This window comes from Oculina patagonica, chromosome 6 (genome assembly GCF_052425735.1).
Source record: "Oculina patagonica isolate OP01 chromosome 6, crgOcupat, whole genome shotgun sequence".
Taxonomy (NCBI): Eukaryota; Metazoa; Cnidaria; class Anthozoa; order Scleractinia; family Oculinidae; genus Oculina; species Oculina patagonica.
This window is the reverse complement of record NC_135763.1, coordinates 27,933,947-27,954,014: the sequence shown is the minus strand read 5'-3', so window position 1 is coordinate 27,954,014 and position 20,068 is coordinate 27,933,947. Positions and strand designations below refer to the sequence as shown.

General features: G+C 38.7%; 1 protein-coding gene and 1 long non-coding RNA gene across 6 annotated transcripts in view; both read right to left on the bottom strand.

The window, feature by feature from the left end:
* LOC144658150 (ephrin type-A receptor 4-like) overlaps positions 1-20,068 on the bottom strand; it is a 30,179-nt gene that overhangs the window by 6,270 nt on the left and 3,841 nt on the right. For 4 of the 5 annotated variants that reach the window (XM_078518503.1, XM_078518500.1, XM_078518502.1 and 1 more), the window contains 6 exons: positions 15,723-15,827; positions 14,017-14,090; positions 11,940-12,597; positions 4,043-4,186; positions 3,082-3,420; positions 1,276-1,614 (listed from right to left, as the gene is read on the bottom strand). In XM_078518503.1, coding sequence (XP_078374629.1) covers positions 1,276-1,614; positions 3,082-3,420; positions 4,043-4,186; positions 11,940-12,597; positions 14,017-14,090; positions 15,723-15,780 — 1,612 coding nt within the window. In that variant the 5' untranslated portion in view covers positions 15,781-15,827. The remainder of the gene's footprint in view (positions 1-1,275; positions 1,615-3,081; positions 3,421-4,042; positions 4,187-11,939; positions 12,598-14,016; positions 14,091-15,722; positions 15,828-20,068) is intronic. The other variant, XM_078518504.1, reaches the window with a different exon arrangement.
* LOC144658411 (uncharacterized) lies at positions 5,121-8,137 on the bottom strand. The gene is made up of 2 exons (XR_013571703.1): positions 7,955-8,137; positions 5,121-6,007 (listed from the first exon to the last, which is right to left on the bottom strand). It is a non-coding gene; the product is annotated as an uncharacterized LOC144658411 (long non-coding RNA).

Here is a 20,068-nt window from a genome sequence, read left to right as displayed (position 1 = left end):
GTAATTTGAGCGCTTATTTAGGAACCTGCAGATTGCTTAGCGTGCGTAGCAGGCGTCTGTGTAGTTTTTAGCGCGTTTAAAAGAGTGCGCGATCGCGAGAAGGCCGCGCGAGGAAAAAATCGAGGAGACGCCTGCCCGGACACCCCCCCGAAATACGTTTTTTTTCCTCGCTTGGCCCTCTCGCGTCATCCGCGTTTCTCCCATACGCGCGCTAGAAACTATACGGCGCCTGTCATACGCGCGCTAGAAACTATACGGCGCCTGCCATGCAGGCTACAGATTGCTAGCCTGTTTCAGGCGTTCGGTTAGACTTGCCACAAGTCGACTCTTCTGAGCGACGAAGTCGCGAGAAGCGAGCGACACTGACCTAACTACCGGAAACGAGCTTTGAGAAAGTCTAGCGTTCGGTTAGTTGGGGAGCAGCTCGAAAAACGGCGAGCGAAAAATAAGGGGAGGGGTGTGGGGGAGAAGGCGAGAGAACGCCTGTGAACATTTTTATCAAACGCTCATTCCGCCCATTTTTTTAAAGGCCTCCTGTAGCGACACCATTCGGTTTGTGGTTTTGATAGTATACAGCTAATTCGAGAAAGGTTGTCGGAAAAAAGCACAAAAGTACACGCGACAATACCGAATGGGAGTATGGGTAGAAGTAAAGAGCTATTGCACGTGCTGAATACTAATAAGATGGCGACATGACAAACGAGAATTTAAAATTTCCTGGCAAGCTTACAATCTGACAAACCTCAAAATCACGTGATACAGAAACGAAATAAATTAACATAATTACGTTTTCAAGGGAAAAGACACGACACTGGCAAGTACGAAAACTCCAACAACTCGCCCCTCCCCCCTTCTATGTCAACCCGGCAGGCACCCGGTTGTATACAGTTCTTTGGAGAAAGGTTCCCCTACAAAGCGTGAAAGCATAGACGACAATTCGAAGAGGTTTTATGGCTAACAGTTGTTCTCCGTTGCTATAGCCAAGAATATGGTCTCTCCGTTCACCAAGATGAATCCTCGTGAACTTCGATAAAGTAAAGACTATCTACCGCTATCCATGTTCAGTACCTATCTAGTGTATTGCTGCGTACGTTTTACGCTTTTAAAGGACAACCTTTCTTGATCAAGCTGTACCCAATGGTGGGTTAAACATTTAAGAACATCTTGCTCGAGCACGATGTAATTTTACGGAAGTCATAGTCATTATCACATGAGCTAAACAAAAGTATTACTATTCTGTTCTGTCGCTGTTCACGATTTACGTGTGTACTTCACCTTTTGTTTCCACGAACACTGTAGCGAACTGCCATTTACCCCTGTCTTTCTCTTGTTGATTCAACTCACTCACAGAGTAAACTCTGAACAGATAGAAGCTGGACGATGATAAACCACGCACTGTGACGTTGACACCAGTTAAGTTATCCTTTCCTGGTAAATATCTCACTTGTCGATCACAAACTTCCGTGCAGTTCTTGCTTTCCCTAGACTTGCACGTAAAACAGTCTACAGCATATGTAAGCGTCCCGTTATCGTCTGGCGAGCGGTGCCAACTGATGACAACATATGTCGCCTCGACAACGGTAGTGTTTGCCTCGAGTGGAGCTTGTGGTAGAGCTAAGAAAGAAATGGTAACTGATTTATATGTTGAATATATAGATTTATAACACTGCGCAAGAGAAGTGGAAGGGGGAGAGGTGATATACACTATGACTGGGTTGAGGCCTGCTTTTTTGCAGTTGCCTAACCAACCCCCCTAAAAGAGAGTAAACTGGTCCGCCACTGAGAACCATGACGCTCGTCAATCGCTGAAGTTATGCTCACTCTTATTTTTGTTTTGATAAAATTTTTGAATACAACAGATAAAATAAAATGTGTTTTACTTGTATGTGTTTTACTCGTCCCGGGATGAGTTCATCCCGGGACGAAATCATGTAGACAGCAACAAGAAAATGACCAGACACCGAGATGAATTCATCCCGGGACGAAAGTAATCCGGGACGAAAACTGCCATTGAAGGGGGCCGTTAGTTCCCTCGCCATTTTTTCCACTCCCCTACAGATTGCTGAAGCAAGGTCACCGGGAATAACAAGGGTATCTTTGCAGGTCATAAGTTTACAAGAGCTTAAGGAAAGCTTGATTGTTTCATCCCGTGGTTCCTTCTGCAGAGGGAAGTTCGCCGCAGGATTAGCTGCTGTCACGTTGTTGGAAACTTCGTGTTTCCGGTGAGAATCAATTCGCATATCCCACTTAAAGGGAGTTGTGTGGGGGAGAAGGCGGTAGAACGCCTTTGAACATTTTTAACAAAAGCTCATTCCGCCCACTTTTTTCTTTCTTTAAAGACCTCCTACTATGGTGACACCATTCGGTTTGTGGCTTCTATAGTATAAACAAGTCGGACAGGCCCACGCGGCTTCATGGTTCGATAATTCGTTACTTAATTATGTATGTCTACCTATTACATTCCGTTTTCTGGTGTATGCTTTTTACACGTGTTTTAAAAGGGCACATTAGGCTACATTAGGGCCTCTTTACATGAGAGCTGTGATGAGTTTTGTCCCGAGGAAAACTTTTTTTTTTCCCTTGAAGACTTTTGTTTTCAAGGGAAAAGACACGACACTGGCAAGCTACGAAAACTCCAACAACTCGCCCCTCCGCCCTTCTATGTCAAACCGGCAGGCACCCGGCTGTATACAGTTCTTTGGAGAAAGGTTCCCCTACAAAGCGTGAAAGCATAGACGACAATTCGAAGAGGTTTTATGGCTAACAGTTGTTCTCCGTTGCTATAGCCAAGAATATGGTCTCTCCGTTCACCAAGATGAATCCTCGTGAACTTCGATAAAGTAAAGACTATCTACCGCTATCCATGTTCAGTACCTATCTAGTGCATTGCTGCGTACGTTTTACGCTTTTAAAGGACAACCTTTCTTGATCAAGCTGTACCCAATGGTGGGTTAAACATTTAAGAACATCTTGCTCGAGCACGATGTAATTTTACGGAAGTCATAGTCATTATCACATGAGCTAAACAAAAGTATTACTATTCTGTTCTGTCGCTGTTCACGATTTACGTGTGTACTTCACCTTTTGTTTCCACAAACACTGTAGCGAACTGCCATTTACCCCTGTCTTTCTCTTGTTGATTCAACTCACTCACAGAGTAAACTCTGAACAGATAGAAGCTGGACGATGATAAACCACGCACTGTGACGTTGACGCCAGTTAAGTTATCCTTTCCTGGTAAATATGTCACTTGTCGATCACAAGCCTCCGTGCAGTTCTTGCTTTCTCTAGACTTGCACGTAAAACAGTCTACAGCATATGTAAGCGTCCCGTTATCGTCTGGCGAGCGGTGCCAACTGATGACAACATATGTCGCCTCGACAAGGGTAGTCTTTGCCTCGAGTGGAGCTTGTGGTAGAGCTAAGAAAGAAATCGTAACTGATTTATCAGTGTTGATAATATGAAGATTTATAACATTGTGCAAGGGAAGTGGAAGGGGGGGGGGGGGGGAGGTGATATACACTATGGCTGGGTTGAGGCCTGCTTTTTTGCAGTTGCCCAACCTACCCCCCTTCCGCCACTGAGAACCCTCGTCAATCGCTGAAGTTATGCTCACTCTTATTTTTGTTTTGATAAAATTTTTGAATAAAACAGATAAAATGAAGTGTGTTTTTAACTTGTAGAAAAAAATTAAACTAAGTAATTCCATAAAGTTAAACATATATTTAACACATATTTAATGAAGTTGAAAACACATTACAGTCGCGAAATGATAAACAAGTGGACATCCTAAAAAATACACCATAAAATAATAAATGATTGGATAACGAAAACTATAGAATAAACTTAAAATAACTTCAAAGAAAACGTTATATGTTGTACACCCATACTTCCTGAGCTTCGCAAGTTATTTCTATTTTATTTTATTTTTTTTAATTTTGTTTAACCAAAGGATATATATATATATATATATATTTAATTTTCAATATAAAAGGCACTAAATCTTTACTTTAAGCGGTGTAAGCAAAGAACTATTCATTACCTTTGCAGCGTCGTAAATCTGATGAATTGTAGAATCCTCCATCACAAGTACAAGCTGTTCTCTGTGCATTAGAAGCTGAGTTCGCAGGGCATGGAAGACATTTGGCATTGCCGATGGTACTCTTGTATGAGTCGTTTGAGCATTCTAGACAGCGGACAAAACAATGCATATGCAGCCTTTTCTTTAACAAACTTGCAATGTTCTTTAAACAATGCAGTGTACGCTGCATAAGTGACTGTGTTTATGCTCTCATTAGAGCCGTTTCACAAACCTCGATTCTTACAATGCTAATGAGAATCATTAAATGCTAATAAAGATGAACAAAAAAGAGCGCACGCACCACAGTTGTGCACGGGTGGCTTTCTGATCTTCTAATATAATAGTTTTCTCGTATGTTTTTATATCATCTATTGCACTTAAATATTGCAAGCATATCCAAGTTTTAATCGCTCGATTGGGCTGTCAAAGGATCAGATTGCACTCTCGCCCTCAGTGTTCAATAAAAAAGTTAAAAAAATACGGGACTTTGCGAGACAGCGAAACTGATATCTCTTCTGTGAGCCCGAGACCTTTTTAACCTTACAAAAGGAAAGGGGACTCCAAGAATGCGTCCCAGAAAAATTCGAGGTGACGATACCGCTGAAATATGGCTTTTTGCGAGACGCTCATTTTTTGAGGGACCGTTCAGCACGGCTTAAAAAATAGCTCAAGCACGTTCAAGTTCTGTTTGCTGACGTTTAGCATAATATATAGATTTAGGCAAGCCTAAAAGCGGAGCTCCCCGGTTATATGCCCTTTACATTTTTTTTAGAATGATTTTTTATTCGTGTTATTTTCTTTATATATATTATGTATTGTTTTTCACCATGAACAACAGCACCAAATAAAAGTAAAAATAGTTGATCAATCAAAAGAGGATGATCATCTAGCAGTTTGTGCATAACCTCCCAAAGATATATAAACTCTCAAAGAGAAACTAGAACAAAGAAAGCGTTGCTCTAGAAAATATCCATACACCCACCATAACTGGTATGTTATAGCTGTACATAGCATACAACTGGAAAGTTTTGCATGTAGCTTGTCCCACCCCCCCCCCCTCCCCTCAAACGGGGGCCCTATTGGAACAGTGACAGTATTATTTCCCGATACTATAAATAACAACAAATAACTAATCTGTGAGACACACCCACAAAACAAAACAGCTGTGTTTAATGTTTTATTATTTAATGACTGAGTTCGGTTTTGGTGAAGTAAAAATTTGCCTATGAACAACATATATTTTATCAGTTATTATTGTATTGCAACATGTGAGATTAATTTAGAGATTGATGAACTGTGTATCTCATTATCATGATTACTGTTCTTCACAGTGTGGGCACTGGGAATTAAATGTTTGGGTAGGTAAAGCCTGCTGTTGAGCCAAGTGGCTCATCAGGCTGGAGCGTAACCAGGTTTCTGCAGCATTATTAAGCGGCTAGGAGTATTTCTACTCCCCCTGGATGGGATGCTAGTCCATCGCAGGTTAACCCCCCCCCCCCTCCCCCAGCAGTAAATAAGCCGGTACCCATTTATACACCTGGGTGAAGAGAAGAACTATGAGAGTAAAGTGTCTTGCCTAAGAACGCAACGTAGTGCCCGGGCCAGGTCTCGAACCCGGACCGCTCGATCCGGAGTCCAGCACAATAACCATTAGGTCACCAAACCTCCCACAAATGTTTGGGTAGCCGGATGATTTTTATATTGTGTTGTCAGAGATCCCTTAAGAAATACGTACATGGATGAGCCTTATCTGGCTCTATTTCATTAACTTTAAAATTACACCTGACCACATAAATTGTATTTCACACAGAGTACATAAGTATTAGTTGTACATGCAATGAAGAAATAATATATTCTGATTGTTCATTTATCTCTCTCTGTGTGTGTCTGCAACTCTCTGTGGAAATTCTGCTACTCGTGTTAACCCTGAAAAAGGGAAAATAACAGATACCATTTTGTTGATGATCATTGACATCAAATGAATATTTATAATTTTAATTGAATTTATTCAGAACATTATACAGATACATAAAAAAGAGAGTTATTTTTCCAATTTTTGCATGGGCCAGGGAATGTGTTGGGGGATACATGTATGTTTAGAACCAAAAAGTCCTTTCAGAGTGAGTGTGTCAGCAAAACCTTTTTTTACCTACTGAAGACACTAATAGTGCTATCAAAAAGACCCGGCACATGGCGAGGCTTTGATGAATGTTTTGGGGTGTGAAACACCGGCTTAATTCAAGAGTTCCCTACAAAATGATGTGTCTTTTGAGACTCTTATAATTATTTATCTCTGACAGGTGCTGTTGAAAGTACTGTGATTAAGTCCAGGAAAGCTTACATATTCTCCCTAAAACTTTTATCAGGGATGTAGCTAAGAAAACACTTAGCCGGTTCATCAACAAGCCCAGCTGGCTTTTCTGGCCTAAACAGCTCTAAAATTTTACTAAGTCTTTGTGTTCACGTAAAATTTCAGCTGAGTTTAAGTTCTATTTCTACATTTGCCTGGTACCACAACAAGACAATTTATGTTAAGTTAGGGTTTGAGCTTATTAGCTATTAAGGTTTAATTAAGGTATTAACAAAAGGAATTCAAACACAACAGGTCAATTTGCACTTCTCCCACAAAATCATTACAAGTATTCCGGTATTTTGTCGGGTCAGGTAGCAGATCTTGTTGGTTCTTTGCCCTCATACCCCTCCTCCACGGTGGGGGAGGGGGTGCATTGTATGAACAACGAAAACATTTTACTTGAACAATAAAAACATTTTATGTACATGTGCTGTTACATATAAATTGTGTATATTAAATTCCTCAATTGAACAAGGATTTTAGGGAAATATACAATGTAAACTTACCAAGGCCGCAGGGATCCATACTCGCAGTCGTCCGGTCGTCCGAGACGACTAAAACATCGTATGGACGACCAAATGATTACATAAACTCGTCCGCTGGACGACTTAAGTTTGACTTAATGAAAAAAAAAAACAATTATTAAGTTTTCTTATGAGTTACTTGCGTTCTGACCACTTGTCATCCATTCATAACTTTTCGAAAACAGAACATAATTTGCAACTTTCTGTCGCGATAAAATCATAATTTTGGCCGCCATCTTGGCTGATGCGGTATTTTCCATCAATGAAATCATTGCAGGCTCAATTTTCAAGCTCTCAACCGCTGATATTTTGTACTGCAGCTGCATCCGCGAAAACACGAGGCGATCGCATCAGCTGATGTTTTGATCAAAATTTGCCGTTATCTTGGTCTGGCGCCGCCAGCAAAGAAAGAAAAGCAATGTTAACACTTCAGAAAAACAAACCAAATATGAATAAGAAGAGCAAAAGCGTTCTTTTCTTCCGTGGTTGCAGTCGAAGAGGCCCTGGCTTTCATTTGTGCCCGCATCATACGCTTCCGCAACATCGCAAGCCGCTTGGGGGCGTGATGTTTTGTAAAATTTGTAAACCGGCAGCCAAGGTAGACAAGTAAAAAGTCTCATTAACAAATACTTGTGAATCAAACTTTATTAAAACAGATTCGTTGTCTTGAAGATTTCATGTATACACAGTGTTACATACATGTGATAATAACAAAAAAAGTCAACTTTTCGTTTACTTGTTGTACGGTCGCCATTCTTCACTTTTCAACGGGCAAGTAAAATTTTGCCAGGGCAAGTATGTCATCTTGCATACTTGCCCGGCTGACGACTTGGAGAAAAAACGAATATGGATCCCTGCAAGGGGTTAAAACGCATACCATTTTTCACACCCAAAAGTTTTACACTTGGAAAACAAGTTTCATGCACTAATGTGTCATGGAGCTTCTTTAATATCTAGCTAAAGAAAGGTATAAGCTGACACTTATGTAATGATTACCTGCATCACCAATTTCACTAACTGCACCCCTTGACTGTTTTCCCTGCACTGAAAACAAAATTTATACATATCAAAAACCTGTAAAATTCTTAACTTGCATCCTGGCAAAAAGTATGGAAATCCTAACAGCAAGTTTTAGAAAGACAACAGATTTACCAAAATAAATGATAACTTCAAACTGCATCTTACCCCCTCCATAAAAACTTCTCACTGAAATTGACCTCAAAAATGTTTTTTGTTGTACATGTAAATAAATAATACATGTATGTATTATTTACTTTTAATTATATAATCCTCGAGTCATCGCAGACAGGCCCATTTTGAACTTATTTTTTTCACGATCAAAAACTAATCCTACTTCTCTTGTAGAAAAAAAATTGGCAAAAATATTTGATTTAGTCACTGCTTTAAGTTGGAAAACTTTGAAAGGCTTAAAGAATTGTACGAGTCATGTGCAACCTTCCAGAAAGCAATGCTCATAGCCACAGGGCTAAAAAAGTACCCTCTGATTATCTGGGGCAAGTAGATTTTTCTGTCAAGCAATTAATTTTTCGTGCCTGTTTGCGTAATTTAGGTTAAAAGGCCCAGGCAAGTCGTCTACATGTAAATTATACAGTCACAAGTTTACTAAGAAACATAATCATGCACAGTCCTAGGCAAGCAAAATTTGAGAGCTGCTTGTTAACCACAGGGCAATCTGGAATTTATTTTTTTCCAAGCCCTTATCCTACATTATAACTTCAGGATCAGCTTGGTTGTTATAACTTAAGAAAATTACATGATCTTTCGCATAACATTTTAGAATCTGTGCTATATTCTTTTATGTACCATATTTATTCGATTAAACGCCACGGCGTTTACCGGTATTTAATTTTTCGTGATTCGAGTGCGGCGTTTATTAGAGGAAAGCGTTTATACGAGGGCGGCGTTCATTTAAAATTCAATTTATTTCTTGTAAACAATAGTATGGTAACTGAACATTTAAATTAAAAAAAAAAAACAGAAACATGTTTTAGTGCATGCCTGAAAAGTCAATTTCAATACCTTAAAACCTTGTTACAATCAAGAAAAATATTTTTTTTGGCCTGCTCAAGCTTGATTATTACTGCATTTGCTTTCCGAGTCTGTTATTCGAATGAATGCTGCATCATCATGATGCAGCGTTTATTTGAGGGCGACGTTTATTAATATTTCTGTTCTAATATGTAGCGCTCATTCGAGGAAGGCGTTTAATCGATTAAATACGGTAAGTTATAAAAATATGAAAAAACTAATCAATTTATTCTGAGAAAGGCTGTAAAATCATATAAGAAATACAAAACTTTCACAAAACGTTTTCACTCATAACATTCATATGATAAAAATATAAAAACTAAAATAAGGAAGACTACGCAAAGTTCTCAGTGAAAAATAACAGAGGTCATGGAGAAACTATATTTCGCTAAGACTCTCAGCTAGCAATGTCCCCTATACAGTATGGGGCCCAGTTCTCGGCCGGGTCCAGTTCAGTTTTTCACGCCTCAGTTGAATTAAAACAAAAAGTTATTTACATCCAGCGATAGATTTACATTTGCGATAGACTGATTCTTGTGCTCTAAGTATCGTTAGTTTGATCCTTCAACACGCTATAGAAAGCTCACACGTCGAGTTTACGCGGAGGTAGGTTAATTTGTTTTCCCGAAATCTTGTTTGTTTACGGCTCCTTGAAATTCTTGGATGCAGTTAAATTCGTATTTTATCCGAAAGACCCAACCAAAAGAGCTAATTTTTTTTGCATGTGAAACGTAAAATAATTCAGCTTTCTGCTTAAGTTAACTTTTCGTTGATTCTTTGTATTTTGTTGGTCTTAATTTACTTCGGAATTTTTCCGTGCGACTTTTGCGTATTTGCCAGTTCTCGGCCACCCTGCTCGCTATCACAGCTTAGCGCTTGGTTTTTAATATAATTTAATCTACTGCAGCCAGAATAAAAGAAAGAAATGTTTTAAAAATAAAGTTCAATTAAATCTCTAAGTTTTGAGCTAACTCTTGTCTTGTTTATTATTTCTACAACACCTAACTCTTTCAAGACCCTTCCACTGCAAAGTAAACCATCTAAATGCATTGGTCACACAACACAATTCTGCGGTTTTGCAAGAACCTGCAAAAAGCCTCATAAAAATAATTTGCGATCGATATAACATAAATAAGTTTACAGAGTGATTTTATGACTGTGAAAATTAATTGAGCCTTTTCATACGGAAATTACGCATAAGCTTTTTAGTGGCCGAGAACTGGGCCGCGTGGCCGAGAACTGGGCCCACAAAAGGAGATTTTATTTTTATTATTGTTCGGGATAATTAATTATTAACCGGTCGATAGCTTTACACCAAAAAGCTGAATAATGTAGAAAGCTCTGGGAGAAATTTCAAGTTTCTTTGGTTATTCTGAGAAATAAAAATACTAGTTTACGTCTATAGTGGCCGAGAACTGGGCCCCATACTGTTTTGCATCTGACTCGACCACATTCTTACAAATTTTCATGTAAATTTTGTTCTCTACTTGTTCTGTACTCTTTCCAACGTTTAAAAGTGGTGTGTTCTTCCTACTTCGGTGATTTAACTACAGAATAAACAAATTAACGCGGATAGGAAAAACCAGAAGTAAGGTATGCTTTGAATACAACTCGTGTTTAAGACAAAACGAATTTCAGTTCATTAAGTCTATGTCCTTGTTTGACATACCGGTACACGACTGAGAGCTAGAACCCAGCTTCGTTTAAAAATGATGTACAGTGTATTAGGTTGAATGCTGGTTAATCTAAATACCAAAGACTTTTCTAATCTGTTAAAAAATGAACATCAATAGCTCACCTTGTTTTCGTAAAGGAAGGAATGTTGTCTTTGACCGTCTTTGCTTCAAACTCACCAAGAAGCTTGGAAGATTTTCCATTTCGATCGGCCACAATCTTTACTCCTCTACTAACTATGGTTGTCATCGCGGGTGAAACGAGGAATATATCCAGAAATAATGTATCTGTAATGAACTGTCTTTAAAACTGAGTTCTTCGTGTGCTTTTCAATCGAGGAGTCTTCATGCTTAGTAGTGAACTCATGCGTACGCTTGGTAAATCGGCATGCTGTGAGATTGTTTCCTGACTTTTCACACAGCGGACTTCCTCAAGTTAGTCTCCCCTTCATGTAATTCTAACATTGTCAACAAGAGCTAAGAATGATTTTTTTTTTCGTCGCGTTTAAAACTTCCTACTATATAAAGCTTAGCTGAGTAGAAATCGTTTTTAAAAAACTTTTTTGCTAAGGCCTTGATAGTAATGATTTTTCCCGCCAAAAGACGCGGGTTGCCACCGGAGCCTAGCTCGTTCCCAGGCCTAATCCGTGCGTACGGACGTACGTACGCGACAACCAAAATTTCTCGGTTCGATAGGATACCATTTGCCCTGTCTGTTCCCTTGTACCCGCATGTTACCAATGGAGCTACGCTACGCGCCTTCGGCGCGTGGAGCTCCGCTATCATGTGAGACATTGATAGTACGCACGCTGGTATATAAACAAATCAGAAATCTCTATTGTTCTTCCTCATTAGCGTTAAACGATTTCATTAGCATGTTTCAAGAATCAAGGTTTGTAAAATCGCTCTAATGAATACACTAAATGTCAGCCTTTTTTACACGGCGAATATGAATCATACAGCGAAAAAGAAGCAAGGTTGAAAAAATATCCTTAGTTTAATGATATAGCAGCACTAATGTTCACCTGAAATCCGTTACTTTTATGCCAAAAGTAGACTGTCTAAAACATTTTTCAGCTCTCCTGCCAGGAATGGCGTCAAAACTACGCGTTGATTATCTGTGTAGTTCCACATAACTATTGATTTAACACATCATCGACTAGAAAATGTTAATTCTTATTGTCCACAAAAAAGTAATCCGAACGCGGAGAGCAACACAAAGTGCTTAGTTCGCTAAACATATTAAAATCACAACTAACCTTTACACTCCAGCGGAGCGATAGTTCCATTGACAAGCTGGTAGCCAGCTTTACAAAGACACGCCAAGTCATCTGTAGTGTTCCATTGTCCACTACTGAGACACACACCCGATAACTTGACTTTATTAATTGAGTTAACATCAGCACATTTTCCTTCTTGTTCAATTAGGTCTGAGTTATTTGCTGGCGCAGCCGTTCTTGGGAATATCACAAAGGTACTGTAATTCTTAGGGCAGTATCTGTAGCTAATGATGACTTTAGTCATTGCTATGCAGGCTCCTTGGTCTAAGAATGCCAGATATATGCCTTTGGCTTTAGGTACCACTAAACCACGAAATATGTCTTTCACTAACTCTCCAGGCTTAGGCAACGTTGTTGGCGTTATAACTGTTTCATTCTGAAACACCCCCTTAGTTGGGTCAGGAATAGGATCTCTGGAGTCAGCATGATAAGAATAAAGAGTGAAGTATGTTTTGCAGTATCGACTGATAGAAGTTAAAGGACAGTTACGGAGGCTGTAATGCACTTCAATATCCAGCTGCGTAGCATTCCTGACATCAACAAAGTCTGTTCGTAACCAGTTATTTGGCTCCCTTGTGATCCCATCACTAATATCACAAACTGTGTACCTCTTGTTCAAATTTGAAGGATGGATCCACTATGAAAGAAGACAAATTTCAAGTTGAAAGTGAGTAAGCTTTAAGTGATTTTAAATTTCCTCCCATAATAGTTAAGTATGTAAGTCATTATTTGTGTCTTTTCGTAACCTTCAGGTGATACTTAGTTCATAACCTTTTAATTGTCTTAGTTCGACAAGTTAAAAAGAACGGTAGGCGATTTTTATGATGGCGTCATTTGACTGCAAATTAGGCCAATTGTTATTTAAATCTCACTGTGGTTTCATAGTCAAATGATGACATCTTGCAAATGTCCTATTAGATTCTCTTTGCCCGACGGAAAATTAGAAATTTCTTGAAAAAAGAAAACAAACTATACGTATTTTTGAAAATGATTGCAGAATGACATCATCCCCGTGCCTTGAATTCTTGTACGGGAAGCTAAAATAATTACATTCTCTCCCATAATAACTTGCATGCGCATGCTTAGAAATCTGCCAAATCACCCCCCCCCCCCCAAAAAAAGGGAGAACCAAACCATAAACATCAGCAAATCGCGCGTTTTTGTTGCGTAGTTGATCTTTTCATTTTAGCAAGCTATTTTTACATAGCATCTCTGTCGTTTTTGATTGATTTGTTTTGAGCATGCACATGCAAGCAACCCTGGACTTTCCCTTCTCGCACCTGGGTTCAACCCCTTTAGATGGTGCAGAAGGGAAAGTTCGAGGACTGAACTATCCAAAATCATGTTCTTATTTCTGCTAGTTATTATCACTAATACTGTTGAGAACATCACTCTTCATTTGTTCGTTTGTCTTGTAGAGTTTTTTAGTAGCTTTAACTAAAGCTATCAAGTTTTTATCCCTTACCTACCACTACCCTGACTGACAACAACTTACTATCAATTCTTTGAATATTTCATTTGTGCCCATGCTAAGTCATAGCTGTTCCGCTGAGTAACTTAATCACTTACACCAAGATTGATCGACCCTTGATGGACACTCCTGCAGTGCGGTGGTTTCGTTTCATAGTTTTAACTATTCTATGCCGGAGTTTAAGAATATTATAGACCGTAGAATATGTATGTTTAATCATGTACTGAGACGCTTCCCATTCTCATTTTTTTCTGAATCCCAGTCCCAGTGACCCAAATCCCATCTCTCCAGTAAAAATAGGAAAGTCCCAGTCAAACTACGCAAATTCCAGTTCCCATTTTACCCCTTCATGCCCCTTTATGTTGGACTCCGGATCGAGCGATGTGAGTTCGAGCCCTGGTCGTGATCACTGTGTCATGTTTTTGGCCAAGACATTACTCTCGCAGTGCCTCTCTCCATGTAGAAGACAGTATAAATACATCCAGGAGGAGTAGTAAAATTCCAAGTTGCTTCGTGCTAAGGTAACCCGCATAAGCTCAATCGATACCAGGCAATCATTTACACACTTTATCCAAGAACACTCACCCCTGCACCTTGTGAGTCTGTTTTGATATTCCAGTACCACAACCCCACGTCAGGTGGCTCATTGACAAGAATTTCTGAAAAAAAAACGAAAAATGGCAATACAAACAATACTGTCATTATTTATGCAATAGATGTAGATCTCGACCGGGCTGTTCAAGCACGATCAAGCTTGAATCAAGCTTAAAATCAATTTTGATTTTAGTATTTTAACGTTTCAGGGGGGACTTTTTGCTTTCCGGTTTGACATCGACTAATCTCAAACTCCACAAAACACAAGCAATACAAATGCTATTATACAAGAGAAAAACCCGCTACAGGTTGACCGCGACGAAAAAAGAAGCCTAGGAACTAGGCAAGACTTTATTCTAAACCGACATTTCAGCCCATCGAAGAAAGCTTGGAATTGTGGACTCAAAAAAATCATGTACGCTATTACTGAAAAGTAGTCCCGCTAGCGTCGAAATGATGGTGCAATCTGGCCTTACATCGCGTTAGCATTCCCAATTGCGAAACGTGTAAATTGTTAATGAATACTTTCGTGGCTGGTCTGTGTAGAACAGACTGGAAATTAGCTTCAAACCCTTCTTTCGACATCCAAAAGGATAAGTTGAATTAGTTTATATGCATTGGTTCAATTTTGTTTGGGGTACAATCTGGTGTTTCCTTTGTTTTATATTCATTGTTATTACCGTACACAAGAACAAAGAAAACAACAAAATTGTAGTTTAGAATCATCTTCAGTTATTTCAAATGAATTAAATGACACACTGTTAATCCTGGCCACGGTAAATCCAATCCCACCTGAGCCACGAAATTTTCTTCAGTGGTCAGGATTTACAGTGTATCATTTCATTCATACCGGTTGTACCTAAGGTAAAACTGAACTACAACATACCAAGGTTTAAACCACGTATAGTGCTTTTTGTGCGCTATGTTTGGCTACTCGAACTCCTGATTTCTTTTTAGACTATTCTTCTCCGAGCAAAGGTGACAAAAGATGACAAATGCTTTTTCACTCCCTGATTAAATTGCTAAAAGTATGATACAGAATGTTTTTTTTACTATCGAGAAATTGGAGTACGTTCAAAGGAAAAGTCCATAAGTTTTTCAAATTTTCTAAAAGAAAAGTCCTTGACATGGTTCTGAACGCTGTCTAGAGCAAATCAGTAGCGTGAAAATAACTTTCTTTCCTAAATCCTGAACAATGACTTTTAAAGCTTAAAGATCCTTGCAATTTTATTTTAATCCTACCAACAAATTTATTTAGCTAAAAAAGTTTAGCAAAGTGTTGCAGTCATGCAATAGTGGTACCATTCCTTATGGAAGGCATATGAAAAGGTTGCCTTTTCGGGATGGAGCTTCCCCGTATAAACTTCGTATGGTACTTTTTCTCCCCCACCGGGTATCCGCCCTGTAGACAACGGGCCTCTGTAGTTTTTGACAGGTTCGTTTCCATTTATGCAACTTCAAACAAACCTAATAGGCAAAAGGAAACCTTTTTAGGCAGAGGAGTCGCCCTTTTATTTATTTATTTAATTTTTCTTTTTTTGTATGTTGTTAATGTAAGTAATTTTTTACGTAGTTTCTTTTCGTGTAATAAGTGTTATTGTTTTTGTGAATGAATAAAAAAAAAAAAAAAAAAAAAAACTTCAAACAAACCTCCCTGTATTCACACAGTAACATTATACAGTAGTAGCGCTACTCACCAGTTTCACCGGAAACAAATACAATCAACCACGACAAAAGGAACCCTGGTAAAATCATTGCTCTGAAACCACCTCAGTTTCGTTTGCTCTTGCGTCTTTGTAAATCTGGGAAACAAGTGAAACATTTATCATTGAATATTCGCTTTAATGAGAGGCACAATGTAGGGAACTAATGATAAAATATAATTAGGAAGGTAGGGGTACCGGTGGTGCAGTGGCGAGGGCACTTGCCTCCAACCCACGTGGCCCAGGTTCCAATCTTGGACCCAGCGTCATGTGTGGGTTGAGTTTGTTGTTGGTTCTAGTTCTTACTCTTAGGGTTTTCACCGGAATTTCCGGTTTTCCTTCCTCACAAAAACCAACACTCCAAATTCCAATTCGATCTTCGATGCACATACGAGTTCGTGGATAAATCAAATCAAATCAAATCAAATCAAATCATAACAGGATGCTCTCGTCTCGAGCCAGTCCCGAGACTGCCTCTCGTCCTCAAGCACTAGTTCAAACCAGCCAAAGCGTGAACGATAAAATTTCCAAGACCGTCCAATTTGCCAAAATTTTCAAATGTGCAACATTTAAAAGCTTCAATGTAGTTGTTGTCATTATTGGTAAAGTCTGTCACTATAAACCATGTTGTAGGAGAAAAAGCAACCTCCTCCTCCTTCTACGTCTCACTGCCATGTTACTACTTATGTAAAGCAATCGTAACAGCAACAAGTGAACATCCATCGCGAATCAATATTATACAAACCGGCGCGAAAACTGACAGTTCTCGCGTATTACCTTTGTCAACACGTTCGATCAAAAGAGAATTTTTAATTTGACGTCGGCATGAATTCCCACATTCCAGCACGTGCTACAGTTACGCCAAGCAAGCACGCTAGTTTGTAAGCTGTAGCGCTTATCTTGAGCTTATCTTGAGCTTAAAAAGATTATATCGTGTTTCAAGAAATGATGATGATGATGATGATGATGATGACGATGATCTGACTACAACAAAAAGTGTTTCCTGGTATCTTGCCAACAGAACACAGAAGTTGGTTACTATCATCTAGTACCCAACATGAGCATGATGAGCGAATAAAATAATTGTTTTATGAATTCTTCACTAGCATACGCCGGTATTACTTCTATGATTTTTTTAAAGTTTAAATCGACTACATGATTTTTTTTTTATGTGTACGTGTTAGTTTGATCTTCACGAAGCGATTGTACGTGAGCGGAAAATTTGTTGCGCGGTGTTCACTGACGTCAGATCTTAGCAGGTTCTTCGTGATTACGGAAAACTTTTTCGTGAAATGAAAACAGTTTGTCTATGGCTCTACTATAGCATCCCTTGTCTTCTCTCTCTTCTATCATTTCTTTTTTAACCGTCGCGCAATTAAAAAAACATCGGAGAACGCATTAACCGATGAAAAGCGCAACGATATAGATCGAACATTTTAATAATTTTGTAAAGGTCAAACTTTGCTCCCCTGCTCCCTGTGACTGCGTTTGCCGCTTCGCTCCGATATCTTTTGTCCTGGTTTGAAAGCTTGATAAAAAAACAAATCTTTAACAAGTTTTTATTGCTTTGTCCAATTTTAAAGGGACCGTGTCACGGATTTTAGCCAAACTTAGGCATAGGAAATGACCATCAAATTCGTTTAAATACATAAAATAACCCCTTAAAATAGTGAAGGAATATTTAAATAACACACCAATTGCAAAAGAAGATACGGATGGCCAAAAGTATCTAAGATTGAAACGGATTGCGATATGGGTTTTTGAAATACGGTCGGGTGGAACAGTTTTCAAAGTTAATCTTGTTTACTTGTAGCTGTCATTTAGAATCATAGAATTAATTTCTTTGCAAATATTTAGTTTCATAGCGAATATTTAAGCAAGATTTAATAACAAAAAACTAACTTAACCGTGGCACAGTCGCTTTAACCCTCGAATTTTCTGGTTACAATTAACTGGTAACGGGATTTCGTGTCGTCCTATTCCCCATTCCCTGTTCCCCATTCCTCTTTTTAGTATGTCAAAACAAGTTGAAAAATATAACATCACGTGAACACTTACCGGCAAACATTCAAGTTTTTTTGGTTTAGATTTCATTTTGAAGAATGAAAAACACGATTTATTCTCTTTCAGTTGAACTGCAGTGCATTTATATCTAATCTTTGTTTATTTCTGATTGTGTTAGGTAGGTCTGCAAGGCCAGTTGATGAAACTCCTCGTCCTGACGAGTCCCTCAAAATGGCTGCAAACATGAAGATCTTCGAAATTGGGCAAGTTTACACAGCTGTAAATATTTCATTAAGACGATACCAAAAGGTTTTTTTCGATAGGAACATTTTCTATTACATCTACTTTTCGGCTGCGTTGGTTTGATTGAAGTAGACCGCCTCACTTTTTCAAAAATAAAGTTTGAATCTGAGCCGTTTTCAAGTGTTTCATCAAGGTGTGTGATAGGGGTGTCATTAATGTTTTGCTGCTAGCTTGATTCGAGCTCAAGGTTCGTGAAAGTTGGTGTGATAAATTAAAAAGACATAATTTAACAGGCTGTAGTGTTTGTTTGGTACAGAAGTTGTTAGTTCTTCTTTAATTCATTTTCAAAGTTGTGGTAAATTTAAGCCTTGACAGTGGTCGTTACAAGTGCTCGTTCGGGTGAACCGAAAATCCTTAAAAACTCGAAAAAAATTAATGATCCGGTCAAGTGAATTGTGTTTTTAGTATAAGTACATGAAAGTCTTGCAACACACTAGAAAAGAGCGAAATCTATTTAACAAGCCAGATCGGGCAGACCACTATTACAGATACAGCCTCTTAAATGTTTTCATCTGGGGTAGCGTTCGCCTCCTACGTAGCGTTCGCTTTACCACTATACTAACTCCATTAGTGTACAAACACTACACTAAAACCTAACTTAGCCGTAGCGCATTTGCTTTAACCCTCTAATATTGTGGTTACAATTAACTGGTAACGGGACTTCGTGTCGTCCAATTCTGTTCGATTACGGCGATACTATCTGGGGCGATAAGGGTAATGCTACCCTAATGGGTGAGCTACAGTTACTTCAAAACAAGGCTGCCAAGACCATTCTTAGTTTACCAAGTTTTTCCTCGTCTACAGAAGCATTAAATGCACTTGGTTGGCCAACACTCGTGAAACGCAGGTTTTTTCACCGCTGCGTTTTCGTTTTCAAATATGTAAATGGCCTCATAGATTTTAATTTTGATACAAAGAGAATCTATGACATTCATGCTTATAATACCCGCGGCAAAACCAATTTTTATTTACCGAGGATTAGACGAAATTATGGCAAGCAACGCCTTTTATACCAAGGACTTGCAGACTGGAATAAGCTAGATAAATCGATACAAGACATTAAGTCCATTTTACTTTTTAAGCAAGCCCTGAAGAATGTAGTTTTTAGCTAAATTTTTTATCCTATGCCTTTTATTGTGAATTTTAATGCTATACATTTTTTATCATGTAACTTTTTTAATTCTTTAACTATTTTTTAATCTTTTAATTTTAAATTTGAACTATTATTTTGCAGGGCCTCACTGAATAACACCTTTGGTGATGTGAGCTCCCTGGGTAAAGAACTTATTATTATTATTATTATTATTATTATTAATCGGGCGTGGCCGATTTATAGTTTACCCTTTGGTCGTCCTAGACGATAGTCTCCTGTCGGCTAAAAACGACGGGGATAGCCTGGGCCAATCGGTTTCATTTCAGTTTTGACAGTAAATCGTTGTAGGAACACTGGGTTGACTTTTGGGCTAATCTGCAATCTGGTTCTCTTCTTTGCTTCGGCGGGAGGACAGAGAAAAAAGCTTAAGGAGTAAAGTACTAATAAGTAGTAGATAAAATATGAGCGGGAGATCTGTATGGGCGTTTACAATGGCGAGCCATGTTTACCTTGTCTTTCTTTTAGTACGCAACAGACGGTTAAGACGAAAATCGCGCGTATGACTTTCTAAAGCACTAGAACTACAAAAACGTGACACCAGGTAAGGTTTAAAGTTTCATTATAACTTTTCACCGGTAAAAAAGGGATATTTTTCTCAACTTCAAATCCATACAAGCCTTCTTAGTACATCCATACAAACTCTCATAGTACGCTTTGGTTACCTGTGTGCGGACAGAAGTCGGTTCGTTCTGAATTTTTCAATACGGTATACAAGTTACAGGTCAATATACAGTTGTGAACTTATTTTCTCCGTTTATCAGTAAAAATCCTTAGTACGACATGGGGTTTGTTATGAAGTTCGTTAGTACGTTAATATTGCAAGGTGTATAACCTCAGAGAATTATTATCAAGTGTGTTTTGTTTTATTAGCGGTTTATAC